This window comes from Corylus avellana, chromosome 3, assembly GCF_965113065.1.
Source record: "Corylus avellana chromosome 3, dhCorAvel1.hap1.2, whole genome shotgun sequence".
Taxonomy (NCBI): domain Eukaryota; kingdom Viridiplantae; phylum Streptophyta; class Magnoliopsida; order Fagales; family Betulaceae; genus Corylus; species Corylus avellana.
In genome coordinates, this window is record NC_142492.1 from 7,116,259 (window position 1) to 7,142,071 (window position 25,813).

At 37.7% G+C, this 25,813-nt stretch overlaps 5 protein-coding genes across 8 annotated transcripts; 4 read left to right on the forward strand and 1 right to left on the reverse strand.

The window, feature by feature from the left end:
- Window positions 1–4,196: 4,196 nt before the first annotated feature.
- Window positions 4,197–8,272, forward strand: LOC132176384 (WAT1-related protein At3g30340-like). The gene is made up of 7 exons (XM_059588576.2): window positions 4,197–4,442; window positions 4,710–4,772; window positions 4,857–4,973; window positions 5,082–5,496; window positions 6,465–6,616; window positions 6,727–6,974; window positions 8,193–8,272. Exons 1-6 carry the CDS (start codon window positions 4,261–4,263, stop codon window positions 6,914–6,916), a joined length of 1,119 nt encoding a protein of 372 aa, XP_059444559.2. The 5' UTR covers window positions 4,197–4,260; the 3' UTR covers window positions 6,917–6,974; window positions 8,193–8,272.
- On the reverse strand, window positions 8,034–8,817 carry LOC132176217 (uncharacterized). Its single transcript, XM_059588356.2, has one exon. It carries the CDS (start codon window positions 8,751–8,753, stop codon window positions 8,253–8,255), a length of 501 nt encoding a protein of 166 aa, XP_059444339.1. The 5' UTR covers window positions 8,754–8,817; the 3' UTR covers window positions 8,034–8,252.
- Window positions 8,818–11,679: 2,862 nt separating this feature from the next.
- Window positions 11,680–15,163, forward strand: LOC132176367 (RING/U-box superfamily protein). Of its 4 annotated transcripts, none has more exons than XM_059588553.2 (7): window positions 11,680–12,119; window positions 12,227–12,484; window positions 13,159–13,293; window positions 13,379–13,421; window positions 14,457–14,516; window positions 14,612–14,726; window positions 14,821–15,163. In XM_059588553.2, exons 2-7 carry the CDS (start codon window positions 12,282–12,284, stop codon window positions 14,952–14,954), a joined length of 690 nt encoding a protein of 229 aa, XP_059444536.1. In that variant the 5' UTR covers window positions 11,680–12,119; window positions 12,227–12,281; the 3' UTR covers window positions 14,955–15,163. The 4 variants fall into 4 exon arrangements, with proteins under 4 accessions (XP_059444536.1, XP_059444534.1, XP_059444535.1 ...); XM_059588551.2 differs by having other exon boundaries at window positions 11,681–12,044; XM_059588552.2 differs by having other exon boundaries at window positions 11,681–12,010.
- Window positions 15,164–16,728: 1,565 nt separating this feature from the next.
- On the forward strand, window positions 16,729–21,653 carry LOC132173680 (uncharacterized). Its single transcript, XM_088514204.1, has 11 exons — window positions 16,729–17,096; window positions 17,396–17,688; window positions 17,887–18,213; window positions 18,327–18,731; window positions 18,929–19,390; window positions 19,474–19,668; window positions 19,748–20,107; window positions 20,191–20,385; window positions 20,465–20,824; window positions 20,908–21,102; window positions 21,182–21,653. Exons 1-11 carry the CDS (start codon window positions 16,931–16,933, stop codon window positions 21,470–21,472), a joined length of 3,249 nt encoding a protein of 1,082 aa, XP_088370330.1. The 5' UTR covers window positions 16,729–16,930; the 3' UTR covers window positions 21,473–21,653.
- Window positions 21,654–22,674: 1,021 nt separating this feature from the next.
- Window positions 22,675–23,358, forward strand: LOC148586734 (uncharacterized). The gene has a single exon (XM_088514205.1). It carries the CDS (start codon window positions 23,022–23,024, stop codon window positions 23,187–23,189), a length of 168 nt encoding a protein of 55 aa, XP_088370331.1. The 5' UTR covers window positions 22,675–23,021; the 3' UTR covers window positions 23,190–23,358.
- Window positions 23,359–25,813: the final 2,455 nt, after the last annotated feature.

Here is a 25,813-nt window from a genome sequence, read left to right on the forward strand (position 1 = left end):
TGCATTTAGAATGAATCGAATTATGATGTCACTTCTGAGGTATATTCATGTAATGATGTTTGAATGTTGGTGCTATTTACTTTTACAGGTTTATGATGGTGAGAAGTTAATAATTATTAGAGCATCATATTAAAATTTCGTATGCATGATTTGGAATACTGAGATACTAAAGAGAATATAGGCAGGAATGATTTTTACACCTTTTTGATAAATTGATTAAATTAGATCGAGAAAATTATTGCAGGCTTGAAATGAGGACTATGATGTTTGGAGGTATAAACTATTGATCACATGATTTATTAATTTGATGTTTAAACCTTGACTGTGGACTATTGATGAATAACTCGATTGTTGTTATTGAGGTTGGAAAAAAAAAATGGAAAAGATTTTGAGGTAAGATTTTAGTGTGAATTGATGAATGATTGCAGAAATTGAGACTTTAGACTGTGAATAAGATTTACTCATAGAAGAAGGAGATGGAATTTCAATATGATAAAAGAGAGTAAGCTTTGATGAAGGATTGAAAGGAATATTATCTGAATCCCTCAACTTGAAGATTGGACGATAATATTATAGGTTTTAATTTCGAGGACGAAATTCTAATAAGGAGGGAAGATTGTAGTGTCCCAGAATTTTCAAAGCTATTTAAATAGATTATTTTGATAATGATGTTATTTTAATATCCATTGTAGCTAAGGATTTTAATTCTTGGAAAATTTATGAGAGTGGTAATTAGAGAATGGTAATTGGTGAAATAATAGGATAGTAAATGGTAGGTATAAGGATGGTAGAATAGTATAGGATAGGTAGAATAGTATAGGGTTGGTGAAATAGTATAGGGTTGGTGAAATAGTAAAATGAGGGTATAATTGTAAATTGAAGATAGAATGAGGGTATAATTGTAAATTGAAGGTAGAATAGTATAGGGTTGGTGAAATAGTATAGGGTTGGTGAAATAGTAAAATGAGGGTATAATTGTAAATTGAAGATAGAATGAGGGTATAATTGTAAATTGAAGGTAGAATAGTATAGGGTTGGTGAAATAGTATAGGGTTGGTGAAATAGTAAAATGAGGGTATAATTGTAAATTGACGGTAGAATAGTGTTTGATTTTCTCCTATAAATAGAGCTCTTCTCCTTCACAATTTTCACCACTCATCTCCTCTCCCATCTCTTGCATATATTCTTCCTTCTTCCGCTTTTTACTCGGTCTTTCTTCTTTCTAAGAGAGTTTAGGCGAGAGAGAGAGAGAGAGAGAGAGAGAGAGAAAGTCAGTGAAGGGATTGTTATGGGTATGGACCAACTGCAGCAGAACGGGTTTCAAGTAATTACCTTTGATGATCCATTCATGTAATCCACTGTAAGTATTCTTACTTACTGAGTATGATATTGATATCCAATAATACGGATTTTTGTGGTTTTATAACTTGTCTAGCATTTTACTATATATGATTCAACAATGATTTATATTATCGGAAATCAATTGACTCACTACTTCACAGTTTTTGTAGTGCTTGCAGGAATGGAAAATCAAGGTAATTATGCAGTTGTGATTAGAGATTCATATTGAGATGTACAGAGATTCCAAGTTGGTTAAGTTTTGTCTAGAGTTTAGACTGTCGGATAGATTTGTATAAATGCCTTGTACGACATAGCTTTGGGTATTTTTGTATAAAGAAAAGTATTTTTAACAGTATTTTTTTTGTATTGATAATTACAGTTTTTCCGCTATATGAGATGAGGTTGTTACAATTCAAACCCGACATATCACATAGGAACAATAACTTGTAATTTTCTGATATTCATTTCTAAGAGTTCTTTATCAATCTAACGTGGACAAAGCAAAATAAAAATAAAATAAATAAATAAATAAATGAAAAATAACGTACCATTGGTCATCGGGTCCTTCTCACTCAAGTAGTTGCTATCAAGTAATTTCTCTTTGTTCTTAACATGACACTTTTGTCCCAAGCCAGAGACAAAAGTGTTAGCAGATATATAATATCGAATGATGTCTGCAAGGGGAATCCTATTGACGATCTAACCTATTAAGAAAACCCGTTACAGAGTTAACAGTGATATATCATTATTGTTTTGACAGTAATTTTAGAGAATCTCAAAGAAGTAGAAAAACAATTTAATCACACGACACATTAAGATTTAATGTGATTTGGCTTAACAAGTCTACATTGACGAGCAAAAGCAACGAGAAGAAAATTCATTATAAAAATTATAGTACAAAAGTATAGAGAGAAAACCACTTTAAAATCTAAAGATTTAATATACCAAAACTTCACTCTCAAACCAAAAAAAAAAAAAAAAATTATTGACAAAAGAGTTGGGTGATAGGGAGATGCATTTTGAAATATGGGTTTTGTCTGGATGCATGTACATCAAATGAATCGATCAAGGAAGTCCGAATCATTTCTAACGTGGCTGAATATCTCTCTTCTACTCAATATTATCCTTCTCTTCTTGTTGCTGCCAGTAATTTTTTTGTTGTGACTTGAACTACCCCCACCACCACTTCACTATACTAATTTCTCTCAGACAGAGAAGCCTGCGGCTGCAATAATCCCTGAATCAATAATTTATTGATAGAATTGTTTGAATATTTTTCATGTCAAGTCGTGATTTTTTGTTTTTTTTTTTTATATATTCGAAGAGGGGGGAGAGGGAAAAGGGGAATTATGTTAATTCTAGTTACCTGCATTGAAGGAAAGAACGAGAGGAGGGGGGCCCTATCAGCTGCATTGAAGGAAAGGTAGTACGGAGGTACAAAAGGCTTTGATAATGTATGGTCGTGGTCATTCCTCAAGGTTGTAATTTGGCATATGGAATCGTTATCTGATATCAGGATTTAGTGGCCAGTCGATGCTTGATAATCAGAGAAGAGCATGAGGCCTAGGGAACTTTCACCAGAAAGCACAAGACATCGACATTTGGTATCTTTGATTATGTCATCCATGCATGCCTGTCGTTATGAATGTACAGAGCCCCAGAAAGTCTACTTTTCCTTTAATGAATGAAGGAAATTAAAGGACCAATTTCTGGCTGCCCACAGTCTTATGCTAGATCTTGTAGGGAAGACCAACATTGCTGATGTGCATGGCTCTGCTCACAAATTCATTAGAGGGCCACTGATATCTCTTATTGGCATTTTACACATCGTTCAGGCAGATTGTAGAAGCTGAATCATTTTCAATCTATGAAACTTTTAAAACAGAGTTTGATAAGGTAGCAAATTACTATGAGGGGTTACAGGTTATATAATTGAAGAACTAATTCCATCCTGTCATGTATTTGAAGTACATAGGGAAGATTTGGACCAATGTGAAATTGACATTCTTTTACAAGCAATGAAGAGAATCGTAAGAATCTTGAAGCAAATAATGGCAGAGAGGAGAGAGCTTCTCTGAAAACTCATAATGTCATGCTTGCTGAGCTTCTAAGGAAACGACAATACAAAATATGATCTAAGCAACGAGCAGATATATGATCAAGTATTTGCTGATCATGTTTCAAAGATGTAGCCACGTGGAATGCTGCCTTTGGTTTGAAATACTTGGTTTACATCTATTACTTGAATGTAGCAGTGGCAGATGCATAAAATTTTCCCGGGTGAGTTGTCCAGACAGCCGTCCAGTGCTTTCTTCTCAGCCTTTCCAGTGTAAGATTTGACACATTGTTCTTGTTTCCCATGTTATAGACATGAGGATGCTGTTCATGCTGTTTCAAAGATGAGGTATTAGATGCTTTGGAAACAGTGGAGGGGGAACCAAGGAAGAGTATCTGCACCCCCACTCAAAAGATGCCTATAGATTACATAACCAAAAAAGCTTGACGACTTGAAGAGCATTTCCCAAGTAAAGCCTAGAAGAAATTTCAAATGGAAAACTCATGGCCTATATTGAGACTAGCTAGCTACAACTTTTGGGGGCATGAGCGCTTGCATTTATGCTCCACAATTTTGTATGACCCTGGCGAAACGATTCTCCATAATCTCCACGGTTGGAAAGTAACAGTCAAAAGAAATCCAAAAGAAGGGAATAAATATTAAACTATTGTCAAAGTTGGTTGCTTAAAGCATTGATGTGATTTGAAGAATTTAATCTTGCTTTGTGCCCACTTATTCCGGAGCCAGTTTATTTAAACCTACAAATGTCTGTCTCTGGTGCGTTGTTGAGCATAAAATTTTTTGTGAAGAGTGATAGAAGAAGCCTCACTCTGCCTCCTACATTGCTGAATAGAACAGCTGACATGAAGAGTTGTGAAGAATGGAAACCTTTTATTATAATGGTAGCAATCAATTTTGCCTTTGCTGTTGTGAATATTCTTCTCAAGAAAGTCCTTGAGGAGGGAATTAACCATTTGGTCCTCGTTACATACCGGCTGTCAATTTCTACCATGTTCTTAGCTCCAATCGGCTACTTTTTGGAAAGGTAGGAAATCCTAAAACCTCAGTTCAGTTATTTTTTGCTGCTTTGGGAAATCTTTTTCTATTAGCTAATGCCCCAAGCCAAGTCATGTTCATGCAGGATAATAGAATCAATTCATTGAGCTGAATTCCGAATTCCTGAGTATACTAGTAATCTAGTATCTAGGCCTATTCAGTCATAGATCTCCGAGTCACTTTTATTCTCTTTATCCCTCTTCTGTCCTTTTTCTAATTTTGAGTAACATGATACATAAACTAAGTTTGCTTGCAGGAATAGCAGACCAAAGCTCACACTTCGTATCTTGTGTTACCTCTTCTTCAGTGCAATCATCGGGTAATTAATTAATTAATTAATTTTCACACAGATTCATGGATTTCCTCAATAATGTTCCTACAGCTAACTTGTTCTTTCCTGCAGGGCATCGCTAACACAGTACTTCTTCCTTCTTGGAATTCAATACACATCTGCTACTTTTTCATGCGCCTTCATCAACGTGGTGCCCGTGCTTACATTTCTAATGGCATTACCACTTGGGTATGTATGGATTTTCCATTTCAAGATTTTTCACTTATACTACTGTCGTGTGAAAAAGTAGATCGCTTCCACTCTCTCTTCTGTTGCCTTTACATATTTATACTACAGGTTGGAGACTGTGAACATAAAGTGCAGCAGTGGAAGAGCCAAAGTACTTGGTACAGTGGTGTGTGTTGGGGGTGCCACACTATTGACTCTTTACAGAGGAATGCCTTTATTTGATCATTCACACTCACAATCTGCAACTCAAATGGTGGATCACGCTATGAAGCTCAACTCTGACAAGAAGACACAGAGATGGACCATCGGTTCAATTGCTTTAGTTGTAGGAACCCTGTTTTGGTCTTCATGGTTTCTTTTACAATCTACTATAAGCAAGAGATACCCCTGCCAGTATTCCAGCACTGCTATTATGTCCTTCTTTGGTGCCATTCAGTCGGCTGCCTTGAGTTTGGCTACCAGCAGAAATCTTTCTGCGTGGGTTCTGAAGGGAAAAATAGAAATCGTAACTGTCCTGTATGCTGTAAGTATACCTTTCCTTTAATTCTAACGTATTTTATGGAAGGATATTGGTAATGCTATCTAAACGTATGGACTTCCTTGTCAAGTTGAGAAAAAATTGCATCCATATCAATTTTTGATCTGAACTTCTAAACATATATATATTTGCAAACAGATATATAAATATGAAAAATATTGAGAAAAAAAAAAAACGGATAAGAGAAAGAACATGAGAAATTAACATATATGTTAAGCCTTTATTAATAACTTGGCATATTTTATATGTGCATTACAAGAAGGATTTATATAGGAAATATATGGAATTACAAGGGCAATATAGATAGTATAACTAAGGTAAGGGTGATTGATGAAATACAGTATAGTATTAGATATTTGGGATTATAAATAATGAGACTTAAATAAGAATCTACAAATTACAAATCAGTCACCTAATTAGGCCGGTTGCTTTATTTCTTCCTTAACATTCTTCTCAAGTTGGAGTATATATACATCACATCCAACTTGCAGAGTAAATAGCTGATGTTGTAATGTGAATGAAGCTAAACTTTATCCCATATACATGGGATTCACTTGTGACATTCAATACATCCTTTTCCCAGATTCCCAACTGAGTGACTAATAAAATTTTCAGACATGTGCTAACTTTAGAACGCACCAAATAGCGAAATTGGCTGCTTCCCATGCCACCGAGTGTATGGAAGCATTCTCACTTCCTCTCCCTTATCTCTTCCATTCGTATTAAGAGTGGAAAAGACCCGTCCCCTTTCCTTTGTATTGCTCGGAAAAGAAAAGAATAAAAAAAAAAAAAAAAAAGCTAAACTTTATCCTTTCTTTGTCATGATAGCAGTTCTTGAGTTCAAACTTGGAATAAGTGATAGAGAAATATGAACTCTTCAATTAACTAAACCAGTAATATTCTGCATGAATTCTTCGTTAGTTGACGTGTGCATGATTCATTGACGCATGCAGGGTATGATAGGATCCGGCTTGTGCTATGTGGGTATGTCGTGGTGTGTCAAGAAAAGGGGTCCAGTTCTGACAGCAGCATTTAGCCCCCTTGTTCAGATAATGGCAGCCATGTTTGATATCCCCATCCTACACGAGCAACTTCATCTTGGGAGGTGATTTATTCTATTGTTTCATTAAAAGCTATATATAGATAACTTTTAACATTAATACTGCCTTTTATATTGCTAACTTTAATTTCTTCATATTCACTCTAAATAAGCAGTTTGTTGGGATCCATCATTGTAATCATTGGATTGTACATTCTTCTGTGGGGTAAGAACAAGGAGATGAAGATTTGTGCAACAAAACTAGCCCAAGAGGTTGAAGGGATCAAGGAACAGGAGTCACAGTTGCAAGTCATCGCAGTCTCTTGTGAATCACGGTGCCATTCAGGCCAAGTTCAAGTTGCATAATGCTTTTCCATTTGCAATTACTCTCTACTGCTTCTCCTAATTGAAACTGCATGTTCTGGTACTTCTACAGTTTGTTATATTATACTTACCTTCCAATATTCCTTCATCTTCTCTATCTCCAAGAAAATAAAAATGAAGACATTTTCTTTCCCTTTCAGCTTTGATTGCCAAATCTGTCCGGCCGAGAACTACCCATCAGTGTCATGGTTATGAGAAGTTTTTAAATGAAAGAAACTCAATTTGAATAGAAAGTAGAAATAGGGCATTTTTCCAATACCATTATACGGAATCCAAGACCGAAGAATACCTGCATGCATGTATTGTCACTCTAAAATAATTAGTTAATTTATAGTTGAAATTTCTTAAAATTAATGGCTTAATAAAACTTAGTCTCATTTAGTAAATAAGCAATGTGGAACTTATACAATAATGCAAAGAAAAGAAATTCATCAGTTGTATTGCACTGTATTTATAGAGTTTACAGAGTACAGATTGTTCCGGAAGCTTGAATTGTAGTTACAAAGTGATATACAAAAACTCAGCTAACTATGTACAATTACAATTGATAAGTTATATCCCAATGAGAATTGAATCATGATTAGTTAAAACTTGATCTGTAAGTTCTCTAGCGGGATCAATTGAATGGCCTTGAAGATGATTATCTCGGACTGGTTCTTTATCATCATCTGAAGAGATAAACATTGCAGAAGGCTTGAATGTGTGCCTATATATCTGATCATAGGATTACGATTACCCACAGGTAACCCACATAGGTAATTCATCTTCTTAATGGGGAAATAATTCTTTGGGATCGGATGTCACATGTTTGCTCTAAAATTGCAGTCAATCTTTCAATAGTGTAGTAGAATATTTTCATATTACCGATGGAGAGTGAGATTTATAACTTTCTTTTCCTCTGGGAACGACTTTACTTGGGGACCGTGCAAGTCGCCTCAACGAGGGCTGTTAGAACGAATTAATAATATATTTCTACCGCTAAACCAAACCGACACAAAAATAAAAAATGTTAGAATTAAGTCCTTCTTTATCCATATATCAATTATTGGAGCTCAAAAACTGAAAAGACTCAAATAATATTTTATGTGCTTAGCAAACTTTTTCTTTAATTTATATTCTTAATTAACAACAATAGACAATACACACAAATAAATATACTGTATTGCATGTGATACTCATACATGCAAACTCAATACTCTTAGATATATAGTAAAGCAGCTGCACGTAAGAAGACTTTTAATTTATTAATAATTTGTAGATAAATGAAGCTTCTTCAGCCCTCGAGCAGGCCTCCTTGCATCTGCATTTTGATGAGCTCTCAGTCAGAATGGTCGGGGGTGGAGGTATGGTCGCTTTTCAAGTTTTCCTTGTCTTTTTTCTTATCCTTCTTTCCATGTTTGCCGCCCGGCTTGTGGCCTTTTTTGTCAAAGAAGTCGGAGATGTCCACATGAACACCCGGGTCGTTGGTGGAGTAGCTGCCACCCATCATGATTGAGTTGTTGATGGCTTGGAAATTGCTGTTCACGTAGGTGCTCAGCGGCTCAGGCTCGCCAACTGAAAACCCATCTGCAGGAGTACTGGATTTCTCGTCCAGCTCACTTCGCATGGTGGCTCCAGAGTTGGTTCCTGCAAGGGTGATGACTCTTACGCCATGATCATCTTGGTCTTCCTCCTGCAGATTGGTTGAACCTGATTTGTGAATATCTGAAAAGCGGTGAGTTATGGAAGAGACCATGTCTTTGATTTCACGTTCAAGTTGCTTGTGCTGCTCTCTTTCAGCGGATGAGGCCTGGGTTGGCTTAACTGATTCAGAGTCCATGATGTTGTATATATGTGGAGAAGATAATTGGTGAAGCTGTACGTAGAGAGAGTTGGAGTGGGAGCTTGGTTTATATATAGATAAGATGAGGAGGTAAAAGGAAGGTGATGAGTTGCTTAGACGGCAATGCAAGGATTTGATTTATTCGATCGGTTCCAAAAGAGAAGAATTACTTGGCAAAGGGTTTTCCCTGCTGGACGTACTGCATATAATATTATGCTTTTGTGGCTCTTAAGCTCTTTGGTTTATTTGGAAGCTTTAATTGGAGGGAAAGAATCAAGCTGATCATCATTGATATAGGATTGATCAGTACTCTCTTTCCCTAGTTTTGGCACATTAATTACCTCTCTGCTAAAGAAAGTGATTATTGATTATTGATTATTCTCTGCTCCTCATTAATTAATACAGTCTTCAATGACTAAAAAAAGGTGCCATTCTCGCCAAAATCAGGAAAAAAAAAGGTAGTACCAAGCACTCATGATGTCGATGTCACAAATCACAAATGGATGCCGCTAGGCCAGCCTTGTTTCCGTAACAGAGGAAAAAGTAAAGTACTCAATTAATTTTACATTTATCTCTACTCTCTTTGTCAAGCCAATATTTCATTATAACCCAGTCTTGATTTTATTTATTTATTTATTTATGAGGATTTGATTCAAAGATTTGGTCATACTAATTTTAAGTTTTCTATGAGAAAGAGAAAGAATGTGAAATTAAATTTGAACGGTTGAAAAAACCACAACACATATGTAATGTAGTTCTTTTACGGCATCGAAACCGATATTATCCTAAAAAGTGTTATCAAATAAACCCAATATTATCCATGTCTTTTCATTACAGGTTAACATTAGGCATTAGACTCATGTGGGATGACAAGTTAACAACAAAGCTCTAATCTCAAAATTAGGATGGCAGATCCACACAAACCCCACATCTCTTGGTCCCAAGGACTTGCATGCCAAGTGTTTGAACAACACCTCCTTCCATACACATTGGACCACCACACTTGTCCACTCCCTTTTCTATAGAAATATATGAACACTTCTTCCTCACTTGTCACCTTAATTACTAGAATAGTTTGAAGGGTATCTCATTGGCCTCTGGATATTATCTATTAGATCTTCAAACATCTTGAACCATGCAGCCGAATCCTCTCACCATTTCCAATTTTTCTATTGATATGTGTTAGAATATACAGAAAATATAATATATGTCCGTATATTCTATAATTACGTTGATATCGAATATTCTCTATTTATGGGTTGATTGTAATTAAATATTGGGATTGTAATCAAATCAAGGAGATTTGATTACTATACTTGTATTTAGACACTACCCTATAAATATGAACATTTGTATTGTAGACAAAAAAAATTAATGAGCACAATGTAACCCGTAAGGGTATTCAGACTGGTAGATGTAGGTGTCTAACACCGAACCACCCGTAAATCTTTATGTCATTTTCTCCATATTGCTTCCGCTATTATTCCCGCTTCATCATTATTTCAACATGGTATCAGAGTCACTTTCTTGTGGCCTTCAACGTCATTGACGCGCAAGAGTGACCACATCACGCGCACCACACGCCGGTCAGGTTCGGTGCGCCGATCTGATAACCACCCAAGTTGGCTCATTTTCTTTTTATTTGTTTGGCCCAAGTCAACCCTTTTTATGTTTTGGCCCTAGTTAGCCCTGGCCCATCGTCAACCCTTTTGAAGTTTGACTGATTGTCAACCCTAGCCTATTGTCGGTCCCTTTTGGTTTTTGACCCGTCGTCGGCCCCTTTTTAAGTTTGACTCATTGTTAGCCTTGACTCATAGGGACCTTTGTATTATAGACAAATCAAGTTAATGAGCACAATATAGCCCTTATGAGTATTCCTAGTGATGGACGTAAGTGTCTAACACCGAACCACCCGTAAGTTCTTTGTGTTTATTTTCCATATTGCTTCCACTCTTATTTTCGCATAATCATTATTTCAACAATTTGGATGGCCAGAAACAACAAAGTCCACAATATTGACTCCAACCCAAACTCTTTGCTCCTCTCCAAACGAATATAAACTCTACATCCATAGCCCACCTCAAAGCCTAGAGTAATCTAATACCAAAAACCATCCCATAGATACTTACACCCCTAGGTCACCCTAAAGTAAATTTTAACGCAGGCAAGCCATTCAAAACAATTACTGTGCCCTTGTTGCCATCTAACAAATTCTAATGGCCCTTAACATTGGGTCCCTCTTGCAACCTTACTGAAGGAGAGGCTCTAGCAGCTCTCTTTGATGTCAAATCAGCCCTAGCTAGATCTACATTGTCAGTATACACCTCCTCCTCGATGGAGATTATTTATCAGTTATTCTTGGTATGCAAAAACCATATCCCACCACCAAATGGAGAATTACCCCAATTATTTCTGATACTCTTGGCCTCTTCTACTCTTTTAACTGCTGGACTCCTACCAAAATCCATAGGACCGTGAATCAATATGCTCACAACATTGCTCATTCGGCTTTTCACTTATTTGTATCCCTAGCTTGTTAGATCTCTCCTTTTGATAGTGGCAAATATCCTCCTTGATAGTGTTTTGAGGCCTGGCCTCCTTTTTTTTATAGGCCATGCGTTTTTTGTATTTTGTTTTGTTTCTGTTTTAGTACTATCGATCTCATCTTATATATATATAAGTAGATTTCAACGAGATTATCCCTCAATTGGCTATAATTTAGATAGCAATTTCAACAATCCCCATCCATCAAGGCATCAACCATGCACCCTCACATGTAGGGCCTATGTTGTACCATGGTGCAGCAAGGTTTTGGCAGTTGATATCAGTGAGGGCATTCAATATTTATCCATTGGGCCCAGATGATCCCTTCACCTATTGGGTCTTTTTCGAGCTGTTTCATTTCATTAATTGGCTCAACGCCCATAAATAAATAATGACTCTGTTTAATGCTCTACTGGTGCGCATATTAAATAAGAAAAGGACTCGGATCAATATCACTACCCGTGTTCCCGAAGTAACCAGTAACCACCAAACCAACCAGTGAGTGAAATGAATGGGGTGATGAGTCATAGCAGCCAGCGATGGGCTTCGGGCGTAACGCAATTGCCCACTAGTCTACCAATACACGATCATCTGATTCTTGCTTTTGCTTAGAAATAGGATAAAACTTAGCTAATCCCATTTGTTATATTCTCTTTTACACTTTCGTCATTGGCTCTCAACGCCTCCATTACCACAGTTCCAATCCCCAGGTGCGAGAGTTCCATCTTCCTTTGCTGCAACAGTGTAAAATTTGGTTTCTATCTTTGTTTTTAATTTCTGGGTGTTTATGGTTTTGCCCGGTGGGAGGAATCTTTTAAGGTCTTTTGTCATGCTCTTTGTGTGTTTGTCAATAAGTTTAAATGGAATTATTTGTTCAGTTTGTTGAATTGCGTTATTTGGTTTCGTTCCGTCCTTATAATTGATAGAGCGCCGTGAATTGGTTGGTGGGTGAGGGTCTTTTGGACGGCAGTTTGGCACCAGATGCTGAAAGACACGGGCGGTGATGGTGACGTTCCTGACCTGGAGAACCAGTCGGCCAACGCCAACGCCAACGCCAACAATGGTGATCAAACTCCCGGACCCTCTGCAAAGCTGTCAACTGCTTTGGACACCGCTAAGGAAGAGCAACTGTCTCCTAAAAAACCATATTTGTCCAGGACTGCAAGTTCTGTGGAGCTATGCAGGTATCTTATACTTCTGTTATAGTAACACCCACATTCAATTTATTAGAGGACCAAAATTTGAGGGAGAATATGTAAATTGTGTTTGATAGAACGTGAGATTTTCACTTTAAATTAGGAGAAGGAGAATATATGGAAAAGTTTCAATCTTTTCACTAATGTCTTCGTCCTCCATATATTGATGCTTCACTGTCTTCGTCCTCCATGTATTGATGCCTGTTTTGGTTCCTTTTGTTGTTTATAGGAATTTTATCTGATGGCCTCTTTGCCTTTGCTTTTCTTGCATATTATCCTTTCTATAATGTTCCAGTTAGCTTGAAAATTGTAGGTTAAGTTAGCTTGCATATTGTAGGTTATACACAGCTGCTCAATTGATTATAAGGATTTTTTCCAATTGCAATTGTGGGCTTTGAAAACTTTCTAAAGCATCTTTATCATTCACAATGATATGTTGGACTATTTAGATGACTACCTTCACTTTTTCACTTTGACTGCATGTTCAGAACTTATGGGGTATGCGGGGTATGCAGTTTTACTTTATTTTTGCGGTGGAAATGGAGTTAGATGGATGTTGGTAGCAGTGGATCATGCCTTAGAATTACCTAGTGCTCTATCTTGCATTGCAATTTCACAAAAAATGTTCTGGAACCATCATAATAGGCTGTTTTATTCTTCAGAGTTTGTCAGCAGGAGAAAGAAGAAGTTCTAATAGAACTTGGGTGCCACTGTCGAGGTGGTCTTGCCAAAGCCCACCGATCATGCATAGATACTTGGTTTTGTACAAGAGGGTCAAACAAATGCGAGATATGCCAGTAAGTTTTTTCACTAAACTTGTTCATGATTCAGATTTGCTCAGATTTGAAGGATATTATAATATGGTTTAGCGTTTTTATGCAGACAGATAGCTGCAAATGTGCCACCTCCAGTTTTACAGACCAGTGTACGTATACTTAACCATTCTTGAGTGCATAGAGTTCATTGATTAACAACTTGAATGAAATTTGACTCTAGTTCATTGCATCTTTGTGATATCATATCCATATCAAATGAGATACTTCTTGGATATGTCTCAATAGGTATTTTGTCGTTCATTATTAAGTAACATAATTTGTTTGATTTGTTAAATATATTTGATACTTATTGAATTGTATTGGATGCACCCAAATGTTCAGGATATGACCTTCTCAAGAATGGACATGTAATTTTTAGTAACAGCATATGATGGATTTATGACATAGGTTTTGAATGATATCTAACCTGTGGATGCTCTTTTGATTAGACGAATACAGTATACATAATACAATATTAAACAATTGGACAAAAGTTGACATGTATTTATTCATCAAAAAGAAGAAAAGAAAAAAAGAAAGTCGACATGTATTTACAAAAAGAGGACATTTATTTATTAGCATATCCTCGGTGCATCATATCCTACTTTTTCAAGATAGCCCACACCAGTGGTTTCGAACCCCTAGTATATTCACCTGGACATTTAGAGAATACGATCCAATTGTATCACTAAACTCATATAAAGTATCTATGGGGTTTATAGTAATTTATAATATGTTCAAGTATCCTCAATATTTCTTGACATTATTTTTGCCTCTGGATTTGTTTAACAGTCTTCCAAAATCTGAAAATCTTACTGTTTGTTGATTTTTCTAGTTTAACAATTTGGTCTCAAAAACTCACTTCCGCAAGCTCAAATAACTGCAGACATTAGGCCTTTGGCTGAACACACATCAGGTTAACAGAAGAATAGGTTTAGTAGCGCATTTGAAAACAGAAAAGGGAATTATTATATGTGGGGAAATATAAACAGTAATTTGTTTTCTTTAGACTTATTGTTGCCAATTACTGATGCTTCTACTTTACCAAAAAACCGAAAAGCTTATGCATTTATGAAATTCAGTTAAGGGTATACTTGGCGACTAATAGGCACGTCTGAATTTTTATTCTCCCTTGTTTCATGTAGCAGACAAATTACTGGGTTTGGAGGATTGATCCAAACTTTAGACATCAGGATCGTGAAAGTGTAAGGGGTCACTCTGGTCTATCTGCTGGATTTATTCTTATTTTTGTGAAATTAATATGCATTTTGATTTTTGTGTCCAATGAACTTTGTACCAGGGATGTATTAGTCCACTTTGGGTGGCATTTTCAATCCTCATTGGTGGTCTTCTGTTGGATGTGCTGATATCCATTACCCTTGGTATCTCGGCACTGCCAGTCAACATTATTATCGGTATATAGATCTATATTTGTTTGTCTACAATTCTGATCATTCTTCCCAAATTATCAGTTTGTTGGATGATGGTAAAAACATGAGACATATACAGGTGTTATTATTGTGCTTGGACTTGGGACTGCACTGCGACTTGTTGTTGATGTCTTCCATGAGTGGAGTTTGAGAAGAGTGGTGGTGCAAAGGGTGGAAGCAAATGTGAATCTTGGTTACCATCCTGCTTTATAGGTAAATTTCTGTATAAAGAAATCTACAACTTACAATTCACCTCTTAATTTGTTGGATACTGTGAATTGTTGATGTTGTTTTTTGATTTGCGAGGGAACCTTTGTTAGTTCATATTTTGGTGCACCATGGTGCAATGGGGAACATTTATTGTTCTTTTGAATTTGTTGAAACTTTTCATTTATGTTCGAAATGAAAATACTTCCTTTTGATCCCTCAGCTTAGACACACGAGTTGTTTAGATGATGCAATGATTTTGAATATAAATCATTCCGTGGTAGATCCATATCCTAGCACTCAGGCCAGGAGGGAAAAAGAGGAAGAAAAAAAAAGACTAATCAGGCCAGGAAGAACTCATTTGTGGAGCCACATGAGTTCTTAGGCTGCTGACACTTCAGGCTAAAGTAATTGGCAAGGAATCAGGATTCCCTCCTACAATTGTTTGTCCTTTCAATCCATCAAGCAATTGTGAGAGGCTTCCGATGAGGGCTCCTCTTTTCAAGCCAATAGCCCACTTGCTTGAGAATGTGCCTCGGCAGCCTGAGCACTTGTTCGAATAAGTTGGCTATCTCAGAGGCTTCACACAATTCCCTACAGGGGATTCTAGGAATTCAAATCTATTAGCAAAGAGTGTACAATTTATATACCATGTTTTTGCGATGGAAAGGGCAATATTATTTCATACAATTGTTTCATGTAACGCTTGTTTTACGAAAGCGTGACATGCACACCTAAGAGTCTCCTTACTTTAAGGGGAAGAGACATGGAGATGAGATACCACCTCGGTGACGTGAGAGGTTGATGGACTAAAGTTGTTTCAGATGCTTTCGGCTACAAAAGATTGGAAGCATGTGGACCGTAGTAGAATAATCACCTTTTTTTTAAGGTGTCGCGTCCTTATTGGGCCTTCACCCCTTTTCTTCTTTTGCTCATCAAAAGCCCTTTTCACGGTCTTCTATACTTCTCACCTCCCAAGTCTTTAACGTTCTCAACTTCTCCATGTCTTGAGTTTATATTTAATGGTAAGTGTATATGGTACTATAGTTTTTAACTAATGTGACAATACATGTATTATTCTTTATGAAGTTTAATTTTTACTATACAATGATTATCTCCCATTTTACTTGAAATGGAGAGGTGACAAACTCTTCTGTGTGTTTTTTTTTTCCTCCGGCAAATTAGTTACCACTGGCAAGTAAGCTATATGTCATTAATTAACCTTCAAACATTTGGTAATTAATAATATAGCTCCACATTTCACAACTTTGCGGGCCTCTAAATTAATTGCACTACTCAGTCCCAGCCCACACTCTTTTTTTCTTCATTTTTGGAATAAGAAAAGGCAAATCGAATCCTCATCCATGGTAGGAATGACAATTCAAATTCGTGTGTTGGGTTTGAACCATATCGATGCATAGATATAAAATTTTATAGGTTAATTTTAACTCTAATTTAATTAAACGGGTTAGACTTTTAATTCTAACCCGCTAATTTTATGTTATATTTGTGGTTCATGTAAAAAATTAACGGCCTTAAATGTCACGTATTAGATTTGAATAGTGGCTAATGCTGTTTTAAAGATGAATTATAAACCGATCTATTTAATTAAATATGTCAAATTCTTTAATTTTAAATAAACAAATTATTGGCCATAATCTACGGTGCTATGGTACAAAGTAGAGCACGTAAGTATCCAATCACGCGGCAAGAAAAGGCACGTGACAGTGACACACTGCTGTTGTCCTCTGTGGGTGGGTACTCTTCCTAAGAAAACGAGGAAGTAGGAACGGCGTCATATGCTGTCCCAAAATCTGACTCCACCAGGCACCAACAAAACAAATCAAAACAAAAGCGAGTTTACATGTAATAACGCCCAAGTTGTCTTTGTGGGTTTACTAGATTTGGGTTTCTGGCTTTCGTGAATTGGGCCAACTGGAGATAGCAAAGCGTGTGTGGGAAGAAGAGGAAGAAAGAAGAAGATGACGGTGCTGCCAATGGAATCGCTGCCTCTGGGGTTCCGATTCAGGCCGACGGACGAGGAGCTCATCAATCACTACCTCCGGTTGAAGATCAACGGCCGTCATTCCGAGGTCCAGGTCATCCCCGAAGTAGATGTCTGCAAATGGGAGCCCTGGGATTTGCCTGGTATTCTCTCTCTCTGTTCTTTTCTGGATACTCTATTTGTTTATGTGCATCTTCAAATTCAGTTCAATTCTTGTAGTATTATCTTTGATTGGTCCTTTTTTCTTCTATGAATCAAAAATGGATCATTCCCTTTGCCAAACACCCACATCTGGCAGTTTCTTAATGCCGAAGATTCCTTTCTTTCTTTTTTTTTTTTTTTTTTCTTTTTTTTTTTTTTTTTTTTTTTTTTTTTTTTTTTTTGTTGACATTCTTCTAAACTTGTGCTTTTATTTTGTGTTATATATGATGAAAATGGAAAGGGTTGTCGGTGATAAAGACGGGCGATCCGGAGTGGTTCTTCTTCTGTCCGCGTGATCGGAAGTACCCAAATGGGCATCGTTCGAACAGGGCCACCGACGCTGGCTACTGGAAAGCCACGGGCAAGGACCGCACCATCAAGTCCCGCAAGTCTGGCTCCAATGGCACCTTGATTGGGATGAAGAAGACCTTGGTTTTCTACAGGGGCCGTGCTCCCAAGGGCGAGCGCACCCACTGGATCATGCACGAGTACCGTGCCACCCAGAAGCACCTTGATGGTACCCAGCCCGGCCAGGTCTCTCTCTCTCGCTTTCCTCACTAAATTATGCTCTTTTTGCTTCATAGTAGCACTATGTCTGGGTTTTCTTTTTCATGGTTAGTTACTTTAAAACAAAGTTTTATTCCTAATCTAGGCTGGAGATTGTGTTAGCATGATGAGAAGGATAATAATCATTAATGATGCCCAGCTTTCAAATTCATTTATATTGTGCAGAGTCCTTTTGTTCTATGTCGCTTGTTCCGAAAGCAAGAAGAAAAGGCAGACGTTTCAAAGTATGATGAAGTGGAGAATACTGGGTCCTCTCCTACAGCTACCAGGTCTCCTCCTGATGATGCATCATCAGATCTAGTTCAAGCTACACCCACATCGGGTATGCAAGTTGGGGACCAATCTGAAGGCATAAAGCGATGGTTGACTGATAAATCGGACAACATGACCCCTACTACTCTACTGCCTGTTGATACCAGCAGCATTAGTTACAATAGTTGTATGGCTTCGGATGCGGAAGAAGATCATGTACTGGAAGGAACTGGTATAGAGGTGAGAGAAGTGGATTCCATAAACTTTCATGTGGAGAAATCTCCTTTCTTTGGTATTAGTTGTTAAGAGACATTCAATTACTAAAGTTTTTGTTTTCTTTCTTTTCAATCTAGGTGCATCAGCAGCCGGGAGATACTTCAAAGTTCTATGAGCTCTCTTGTGTTCAGAATGATTGGAATGATTTCTCCCTGTTGCAATCACAGATTCACACGGAGCTACCACCTTATAATGCGGATTCACCTTTTGCCAGTGACTTTGGCTATGACAGTAATGCGTTCCATTTTCAGGATGGCACCAATGAACTGGACTTATCTCTCACAGAGTTGTTGGATGAGGTCTTAAATAACCACGATGAGTTTTCTTGTGATGAATCAACCAGTCAGAAGAATTCGGCTATTGGAAGTGACACCCAATTCTCTAGTCAATTGTGTACGACAGAGGTCGTACCACCTGGAGACTCCTATGTTAAAAACAGTGGTGCAAACAGTGATTCCGACACTGAAATGGCTCAAGTACAGGTAAACAAATTAACCCTTTTGTATTGTGTTGGCCACCCTGTTGGTAATCCTTGGCTGTTTCCAGTTTAGACTGCAGATTGTGTTATCTTTGAATTCTGGCAGTATGGTATTTTTATTTTGCTTTTATGGCCATTGTATGTAATCGACTAAATAACATATTATAACATTAAAATTAACATGCTGGTTTGTTACATCAGCGTGATTCTGAGATGGGAGCTCCTGGATGGTTCAATGGACATGTTGATAAGAGAGAGTTATTGCAAATGCAACCTTTATTTGGATCTTCTCAAGCTCATGTTCCACTTGTTGACCAAGAACTTAATAGGAGGATTGAGGGGAACGTTTGGGATAATCCAGAGCAATATGTTTCATCTCCCTATCCTGCTATGAGCTCAAGCCGTGCGCTCAACTTTGAAGAACCAAGTGATAAGACGAATCATGTTAACAGTTGCAGCATTCCTGTTGGTGGAACTGGAATCAAGATTAGGACCCGGCGGTCTCAACAACAACCAATTTCGAACAATTTTGGATCTCAAGGCACTGCTCCAAGAAGAATCCGTCTGCAGATGAAGAGTTCTCTTGGATTAGTTCACTCCAGTGAAGTGACCAGTGCAAGCAGCAGAAAAGAAGAAGATGAAGTGCCATCAACTGTTACTGAGGTAAGGTTCATTAGATGAAGCTGATATGAAAGTTCGCTCTTATGCTGCATCAATTATTGAGTCCATAACATTGTTTGTTATAGGCCAAAGAAGCTTCAGATCAAAGTCCTACCTTTGTTGATCAAGTGGAAGAAAGAGAGCTTATGAAGGCTCGAGGCACTGTTCCAATGAGAGTCCGGCTGCAGATGAAGAGTTCTCATGGATCAGTTTGCCATAGTGAAGTGAGAGGTGGAAGCCACAGTGAGGAAGAAGATGAAATGCAATCAACCGTTACTGAGGTAAGGTTCATTAGATGAAAGCTGATATGAAACTTACGCATTCATCAATTGTTGAATTGGTAATATTTGTTCCTTGCAGACCAAAGAGGCTTCAGAGCAGAGTCCTATCTTTGTTGAGCCAAAGGGAGAGAGCGAGCTTTTGGAGGTTGGGAAGAGCAAGGGAAGCACTGGAAAATCCTCTACAAAACTGAGGTTAAGGGTGAAACAGGATGGTCTACATGTTAACAATTGCAGCATTCCTGTTGGTGGAACTGGAATCAAGATTAGGACCCGGCAGTCTCAACAACAACCAATTTCGAACAATTTTGGATCTCAAGGCACTGCTCCAAGAAGAATCCGTTTGCAGATGAAGAGTTCTCTTGGATTAGTTCACTCCAGTGAAGTGACCAGTGCAAGCAGCAGAAAAGAAGAAGATGAAGTGCCATCAACTGTTACTGAGGTAAGGTTCATTAGATGAAGCTGATATGAAAGTTCGCTCTTATGCTGAATCAATTATTGAGTCCATAACATTGTTTGTTATAGGCCAAAGAAGCTTCAGATCAAAGTCCTACCTTTGTTGATCAAGTGGAAGAAAGAGAGCTTTTGAAGGCTCAAGGCACTGCTCCAATGAGAGTCCGGCTGCAGATGAAGAGTTCTCATGGATCAGTTTGCCATAGTGAAGTGAGAGGTGGAAGCCACAGTGAGGAAGAAGATGAAATGCAATCAACCGTTACTGAGGTAAGGTTCATTAGATGAAAGCTGATATGAAACTTACGCATTCATCAATTGTTGAATTGGTAATATTTGTTCCTTGCAGACCAAAGAGGCTTCAGAGCAGAGTCCTATCTTTGTTGAGCCAAAGGGAGAGAGCGAGCTTTTGGAGGTTGGGAAGAGCAAGGGAAGCACTGGAAAATCCTCTACAAAACTGAGGTTAAGGGTGAAACAGGATGGTCTACATGTTAACAATTGCAGCATTCCTGTTGGTGGAACTGGAATCAAGATTAGGACCCGGCAGTCTCAACAACAACCAATTTCGAACAATTTTGGATCTCAAGGCACTGCTCCAAGAAGAATCCGTTTGCAGATGAAGAGTTCTCTTGGATTAGTTCACTCCAGTGAAGTGACCAGTGCAAGCAGCAGAAAAGAAGAAGATGAAGTGCCATCAACTGTTACTGAGGTAAGGTTCATTAGATGAAGCTGATATGAAAGTTCGCTCTTATGCTGAATCAATTATTGAGTCCATAACATTGTTTGTTATAGGCCAAAGAAGCTTCAGATCAAAGTCCTACCTTTGTTGATCAAGTGGAAGAAAGAGAGCTTTTGAAGGCTCAAGGCACTGCTCCAATGAGAGTCCGGCTGCAGATGAAGAGTTCTCATGGATCAGTTTGCCATAGTGAAGTGAGAGGTGGAAGCCACAGTGAGGAAGAAGATGAAATGCAATCAACCGTTACTGAGGTAAGGTTCATTAGATGAAAGCTGATATGAAACTTACGCATTCATCAATTGTTGAATTGGTAATATTTGTTCCTTGCAGACCAAAGAGGCTTCAGAGCAGAGTCCTATCTTTGTTGAGCCAAAGGGAGAGAGCGAGCTTTTGGAGGTTGGGAAGAGCAAGGGAAGCACTGGAAAATCCTCTACAAAACTGAGGTTAAGGGTGAAACAGGATGGTCTACATGGCAGCAGCCACAAGGAGAAGTCAGAGTGGGCAAATGCACCTCCTCCGCATCATGCCCCACGATTCTCGTTAGTCCATAGAGTAGGAGTTTCTCTAGTTGTAGTCCTATCTGTAGTTATCATTGGGGTGTGGAGGTGCTTTAGATCTTGATGTTGCGAAGGGAATAGCTATAGTTAGTCTGTTGTATGGTACCTTATTTGCTGAGAAACAATGTTAGGTTTGTATATGTTTCCTGTATCCATGGTTATATGTATGTAGAATCAATAGGCAAGCGTGGTGCACTCTGTTGAACAGTTTCATCTGTTTTGTTTAGCCAGTATCTTTTTGTGTAGCCTTTGTGTGTTAGCTTTGTTGGATATTTTCAGACAGTATATATATATATATATATATACAATTTTGTTCAGTTTCCTCTATTTTTGGTGGTGCATTAACATGATAGACCCTGCATACACGGGATTAAACCCGTCTGAATGCCAGTCAAAGGTATCCTTGTAGAAGACTACCCAAGGCTGAGATGCAGAGCAAGTGCCGGTTTAAGTACCTTGAACTTGGATCTCTTTTGCAGGGGATGAAGCTAAACTTAACAAACTTTTGTGGCTTTTGATTCAGGTAATGCTTTCATTTTGATTGGGGTTTATGGAGAGTTCAAATGGTGATTAAAGCGAGTGCGAATAATTATTTAACCAGAAATCTTAATCATGAAGGTTATTTTGTTTATTCTTGGTAATACCATAAATATGTGTAGGGCCCAAAGTCTTAATTTAACTTAAACATAAAGGATAAAACGTCTGGCATATTACTATTTCACATGCACATTAGGTAGCAGACTAATACTCTCTTGTATTTTCTCAACACCATTTACGGAATTAAGCATATAAAGTTCTTCCGTTGGCTTTAATGACTTTCATTTTTTGTCTTACAGGTGACCCCTCACCAGGTCCAACCGTTCTTAAATTTGGTTTTGGTAAAGTTAAGGAGGATTTCTAATTTTCTATTGTATTTTTGGCTCCCTGGGAATAGGGTGGTGGTGGAAGGAAGGAAGGAAGATTAAAATTAGTAAAGGTGAAGTGGCATTATCCACAAGACAAGGTGAAGTGGAACATGGAAACCGAAAAGCAAGGCGAACAATCTGTCAGTGTCAGCAAAGGTGAAAGGAAACGTGGCACCATCCACTCTAATGTAGAGGTTAGGTGGCGAAACTAAACAAATAACTCCATTGATTAATTGACTCAATAGGACCGGAGTCTGGAGAGGATAAGCATGAACCTGGTGAGAGAAGGCTATAGCCACAGCGGATGGGGACGCCCATTGGGGACCCACCTGCTGCACCCCACTGCCGATTTATTTATTTTTCTCTGTGTTTTCCTTTTTTGGGTTCCCATCGAATCCACAGATAAATCTAGATCATTGTTAAGGTTTCAATGCAAAATAAAACCTCCACGTGGAAGCCAAGCAGCAAACTGGAAGAGAAAGTGGGGGGCGCCGTGGTAAATTGCCAAGGGTTCTGAGAATACCAGCGAAGTTGCAACCGGTGAATGCTGGTGGCATTGTCCAGTCTCTTCCCATAGGCTACACAGCCTACAGGGTATATATATTAATTCTCTAGAGAAAGAGAGAGTGAGAGAGTGATAGAGCATATAAAAGGAGTTAAGCGAGAGAGAGCATATATAGCAGTTAAGAGAGAGAGATAGAAAAGGAGATGATACTGGTGGCGGTAGTGGCGGAGCTGATGGAGGAGTACACGGTGCTGTTGGCGAGGGTGCTGGAGCATCTCTTCCATTCGGTGCCTTTCCCCAGGCGGGTTCGTTTTCTCATTCTCCACAGCCTTCCTTTCGCTTCCTCACCTCGACTTGCCCCGGCTTATTAGTCCCTTTTTTTTTCTTTTTTTTTTTTCTTTTCGATTTTTAAGTTGCGGGGTTTCTCAATTTCTGTAAAAATTAGTGGGGGTTTTTGTTTTTGTTCGTTTTTGTTTCCTTTCTGATTTAATTGACATCGAAGTTCTTCATCGCAAGTAAAGTGTTTTTTTTCCGTGTTTTTCTTTATCCACCATTGTTTTTTTTTCAGCTTTGGGTTCAAATTGTTTGGGGTATGTATGTGTATGTATACATGCAGGGAGAAATAAATGAATCAATTAGAATTTAGATGGACAGACTGCCCATATATTCAAGGAAGGATCCCAACTTTATCATTGAAAATCACAATTTTGTACACCCATAAACACAATTGTATTGAATATAAATTCCCAGCATGAATTTCGATTTTTTTTTTTCCTGGGTACGGTGGGAAACTCCCACAAAGAGATGAGAGAGAAAGAGAGAGAGAGAGATAGAGATAAGGCAGAAACATGTAGATGTGACGTAAAGCAGGAAGTAGCCTTGTGCGGAGTTCTATTTTAATATCTATTTTTTTTCTGAGCATCTCCCTCTCGGGAGATAGAAGAGCGTAGAAGATCCCTTCTTTCTTTGGTTGTTTTTATTTTTTAACTACATTTATTAATTGAGGGTTGGTAAAATAGGTACTTGACACTACCCCGATTATGATTTATAGATACTTTTTAGACGATTAATTTATATACAAACACGATTTGTTTAGCAAAATGGGTTAACGAGTTTGACACGATTATAATACGAAAAATAGTCAAGTAATTCGACACGACTTGTTTAACCCATTTAAAATGACCGGATTATATCGAGTAGACACGACCTGATACGATCAGTGCTCTTAAAAGGTAACCTGACCCGTTAAAAACCCTAAACCCTAAAATTAAAAAAAAATGTAATAATAATACATAAATATTAATGCAATTGTTAATAAAAACATTCACAAAATTAGCGACTTTCAACTCTATACATATTAGATAGTCCATTTCCATAATTCCATGTAATGCAATAATGATTTTAGTTTCTCTTTAAGAAAACTCTTTTGCTATAACCAGTCAGGGCAGCTCAATGGCTAGGCCACTGAGGTTGTCGCCTAGGGCCCCAGTAAGTAAGCCCCAAATTTTTTTTTAATAAGGCCCAACTTGAGGCCTAATTTTTTTTTTTTTTATTAAATGAGGCCCAAAATTTTTTCTCATAAAAATTTAATGCTTCTAAAATAAGGTCCCAATATAATAAGCCCATTGTAAAATAAGACCAATTAACCCAAAAAAACAAATATGCCACATCAATTTTTTTGGACCACTAAAATTTAAACTTAAAAGTCATGAAACAACAATGAGAATGAAAATAATAAAAATATTATAAAAATATAATAATATTATTAAAATAAATATTATTTAATTAAGACTTAAATATTAAAAAAATAAGGTCAAACTTTAAAATTTCGCCTAAGGCCCCCAAATACATTGAGCTGGCCCTGTGACCAGTCTAAATGTTCTCTGTTTTACTGTTCATATTAAATTTCACATATATATTTAATGGTGTATATATGAAATGAATATGGATCAAATTAGATTTCCCATGACATTTCCATCATAGCAATAAAGAAAGAGATAACAAAAAACAAAAGGCTAACAAAAGTGTTTAGGGTTACTCATTACTAGATTAGTCTTTAGGGTTTTTTTTACTTTTTTTTTTACCGGGTCTGGCAAGTACCTGCCAAACATGAAATTAACCGGATCTTAAACGGGTACCCGCCAAACCCGGTTATTGTTCGGGTCTGGCAGGTCGACCCGCCAGACACGAAATTAACCGGGTCTTAAACGGGTAGATCCGATTAAGACCCGAACTCAATAAGGCCAAACCTAATATCTGTTTTTTTGTGTCGGGTTCGTGGGTCGTGTCAAAATTGCCAGCCCTACCCATTAGGGTGTAGCCTATAGCTACTTTAAATAAATAAATAAAAATTGATTGCTTATTTTTTTATTTTTAAAAAAAGAATCTTTCATATTCATTTATTAAAAAAATATCAAGAGCATGCCCTTATTTCAGAGAGCATAAAAGCCCTTACTTCATAAAGCATAACGCTCTGATAACTCATAGTCAACACTATGAGGTTACAACATCATAAAGACAAACATAAAAATCTTACAATCAAGTCATATTTATGACTTCAAAATCCGCTAACTCATGTCCAAACTTCAGTTATAGAACATAACTGCTCCAAGCAGGCTCAATCTAATACATAGATAGCCTATATTCTCAATGTTTATTTTTTCGGTCATAAGAGCAAAACACACACAATGAGACTAATCATCTTCGACCCAAAGGTCCGGACAAAAACCTCACCCCAAAGATCATTCATGAAAGCAGATATAAGGAGAAGTTATATCCTTATTAAAAAAACACAACAAAAATACGTTAAAAAACCAGTAAACAGTTATAACAGCGGATGCGAGGAAGGCTAAGTGCACTGGCCGGCGTGTGGTGGACGAGATGGAGCTGTTTTGCCCCGATGGACAACTGAGGGGCCAAGGAGCACGGTGGGCCGGCTCGTGGCTGAGCGAAACCAGTTGAGGAGACTAGATCTAGTTTTTCAAAACTAAATCTA

Bases quoted from the DNA above. Each gene is read 5' to 3' on its own strand.
- LOC132176384 (XM_059588576.2), top strand. From the start codon at position 4,261: ATGAAGAGTTGTGAAGAATGGAAACCTTTTATTATAATGGTAGCAATC. The intron at 4,773-4,856 runs GTAATTAATTAA...TCTTTCCTGCAG, and splicing joins TTCTTCAGTGCAATCATCGG to GGCATCGCTAACACAGTACT. The intron at 4,974-5,081 runs GTATGTATGGAT...TTTATACTACAG, and splicing joins CTAATGGCATTACCACTTGG to GTTGGAGACTGTGAACATAA.
- LOC132176217 (XM_059588356.2), bottom strand. From the start codon at position 8,753: ATGGACTCTGAATCAGTTAAGCCAACCCAGGCCTCATCCGCTGAAAGA.
- LOC132176367 (XM_059588553.2), top strand. From the start codon at position 12,282: ATGCTGAAAGACACGGGCGGTGATGGTGACGTTCCTGACCTGGAGAAC. The intron at 12,485-13,158 runs GTATCTTATACT...TTTATTCTTCAG, and splicing joins AGTTCTGTGGAGCTATGCAG to AGTTTGTCAGCAGGAGAAAG. The intron at 14,727-14,820 runs GTATATAGATCT...AGACATATACAG, and splicing joins GCCAGTCAACATTATTATCG to GTGTTATTATTGTGCTTGGA.
- LOC132173680 (XM_088514204.1), top strand. From the start codon at position 16,931: ATGACGGTGCTGCCAATGGAATCGCTGCCTCTGGGGTTCCGATTCAGG. The intron at 17,689-17,886 runs GTCTCTCTCTCT...TATATTGTGCAG, and splicing joins ATGGTACCCAGCCCGGCCAG to AGTCCTTTTGTTCTATGTCG. The intron at 20,386-20,464 runs GTAAGGTTCATT...TGTTCCTTGCAG, and splicing joins TGCAATCAACCGTTACTGAG to ACCAAAGAGGCTTCAGAGCA.
- LOC148586734 (XM_088514205.1), top strand. From the start codon at position 23,022: ATGATACTGGTGGCGGTAGTGGCGGAGCTGATGGAGGAGTACACGGTG.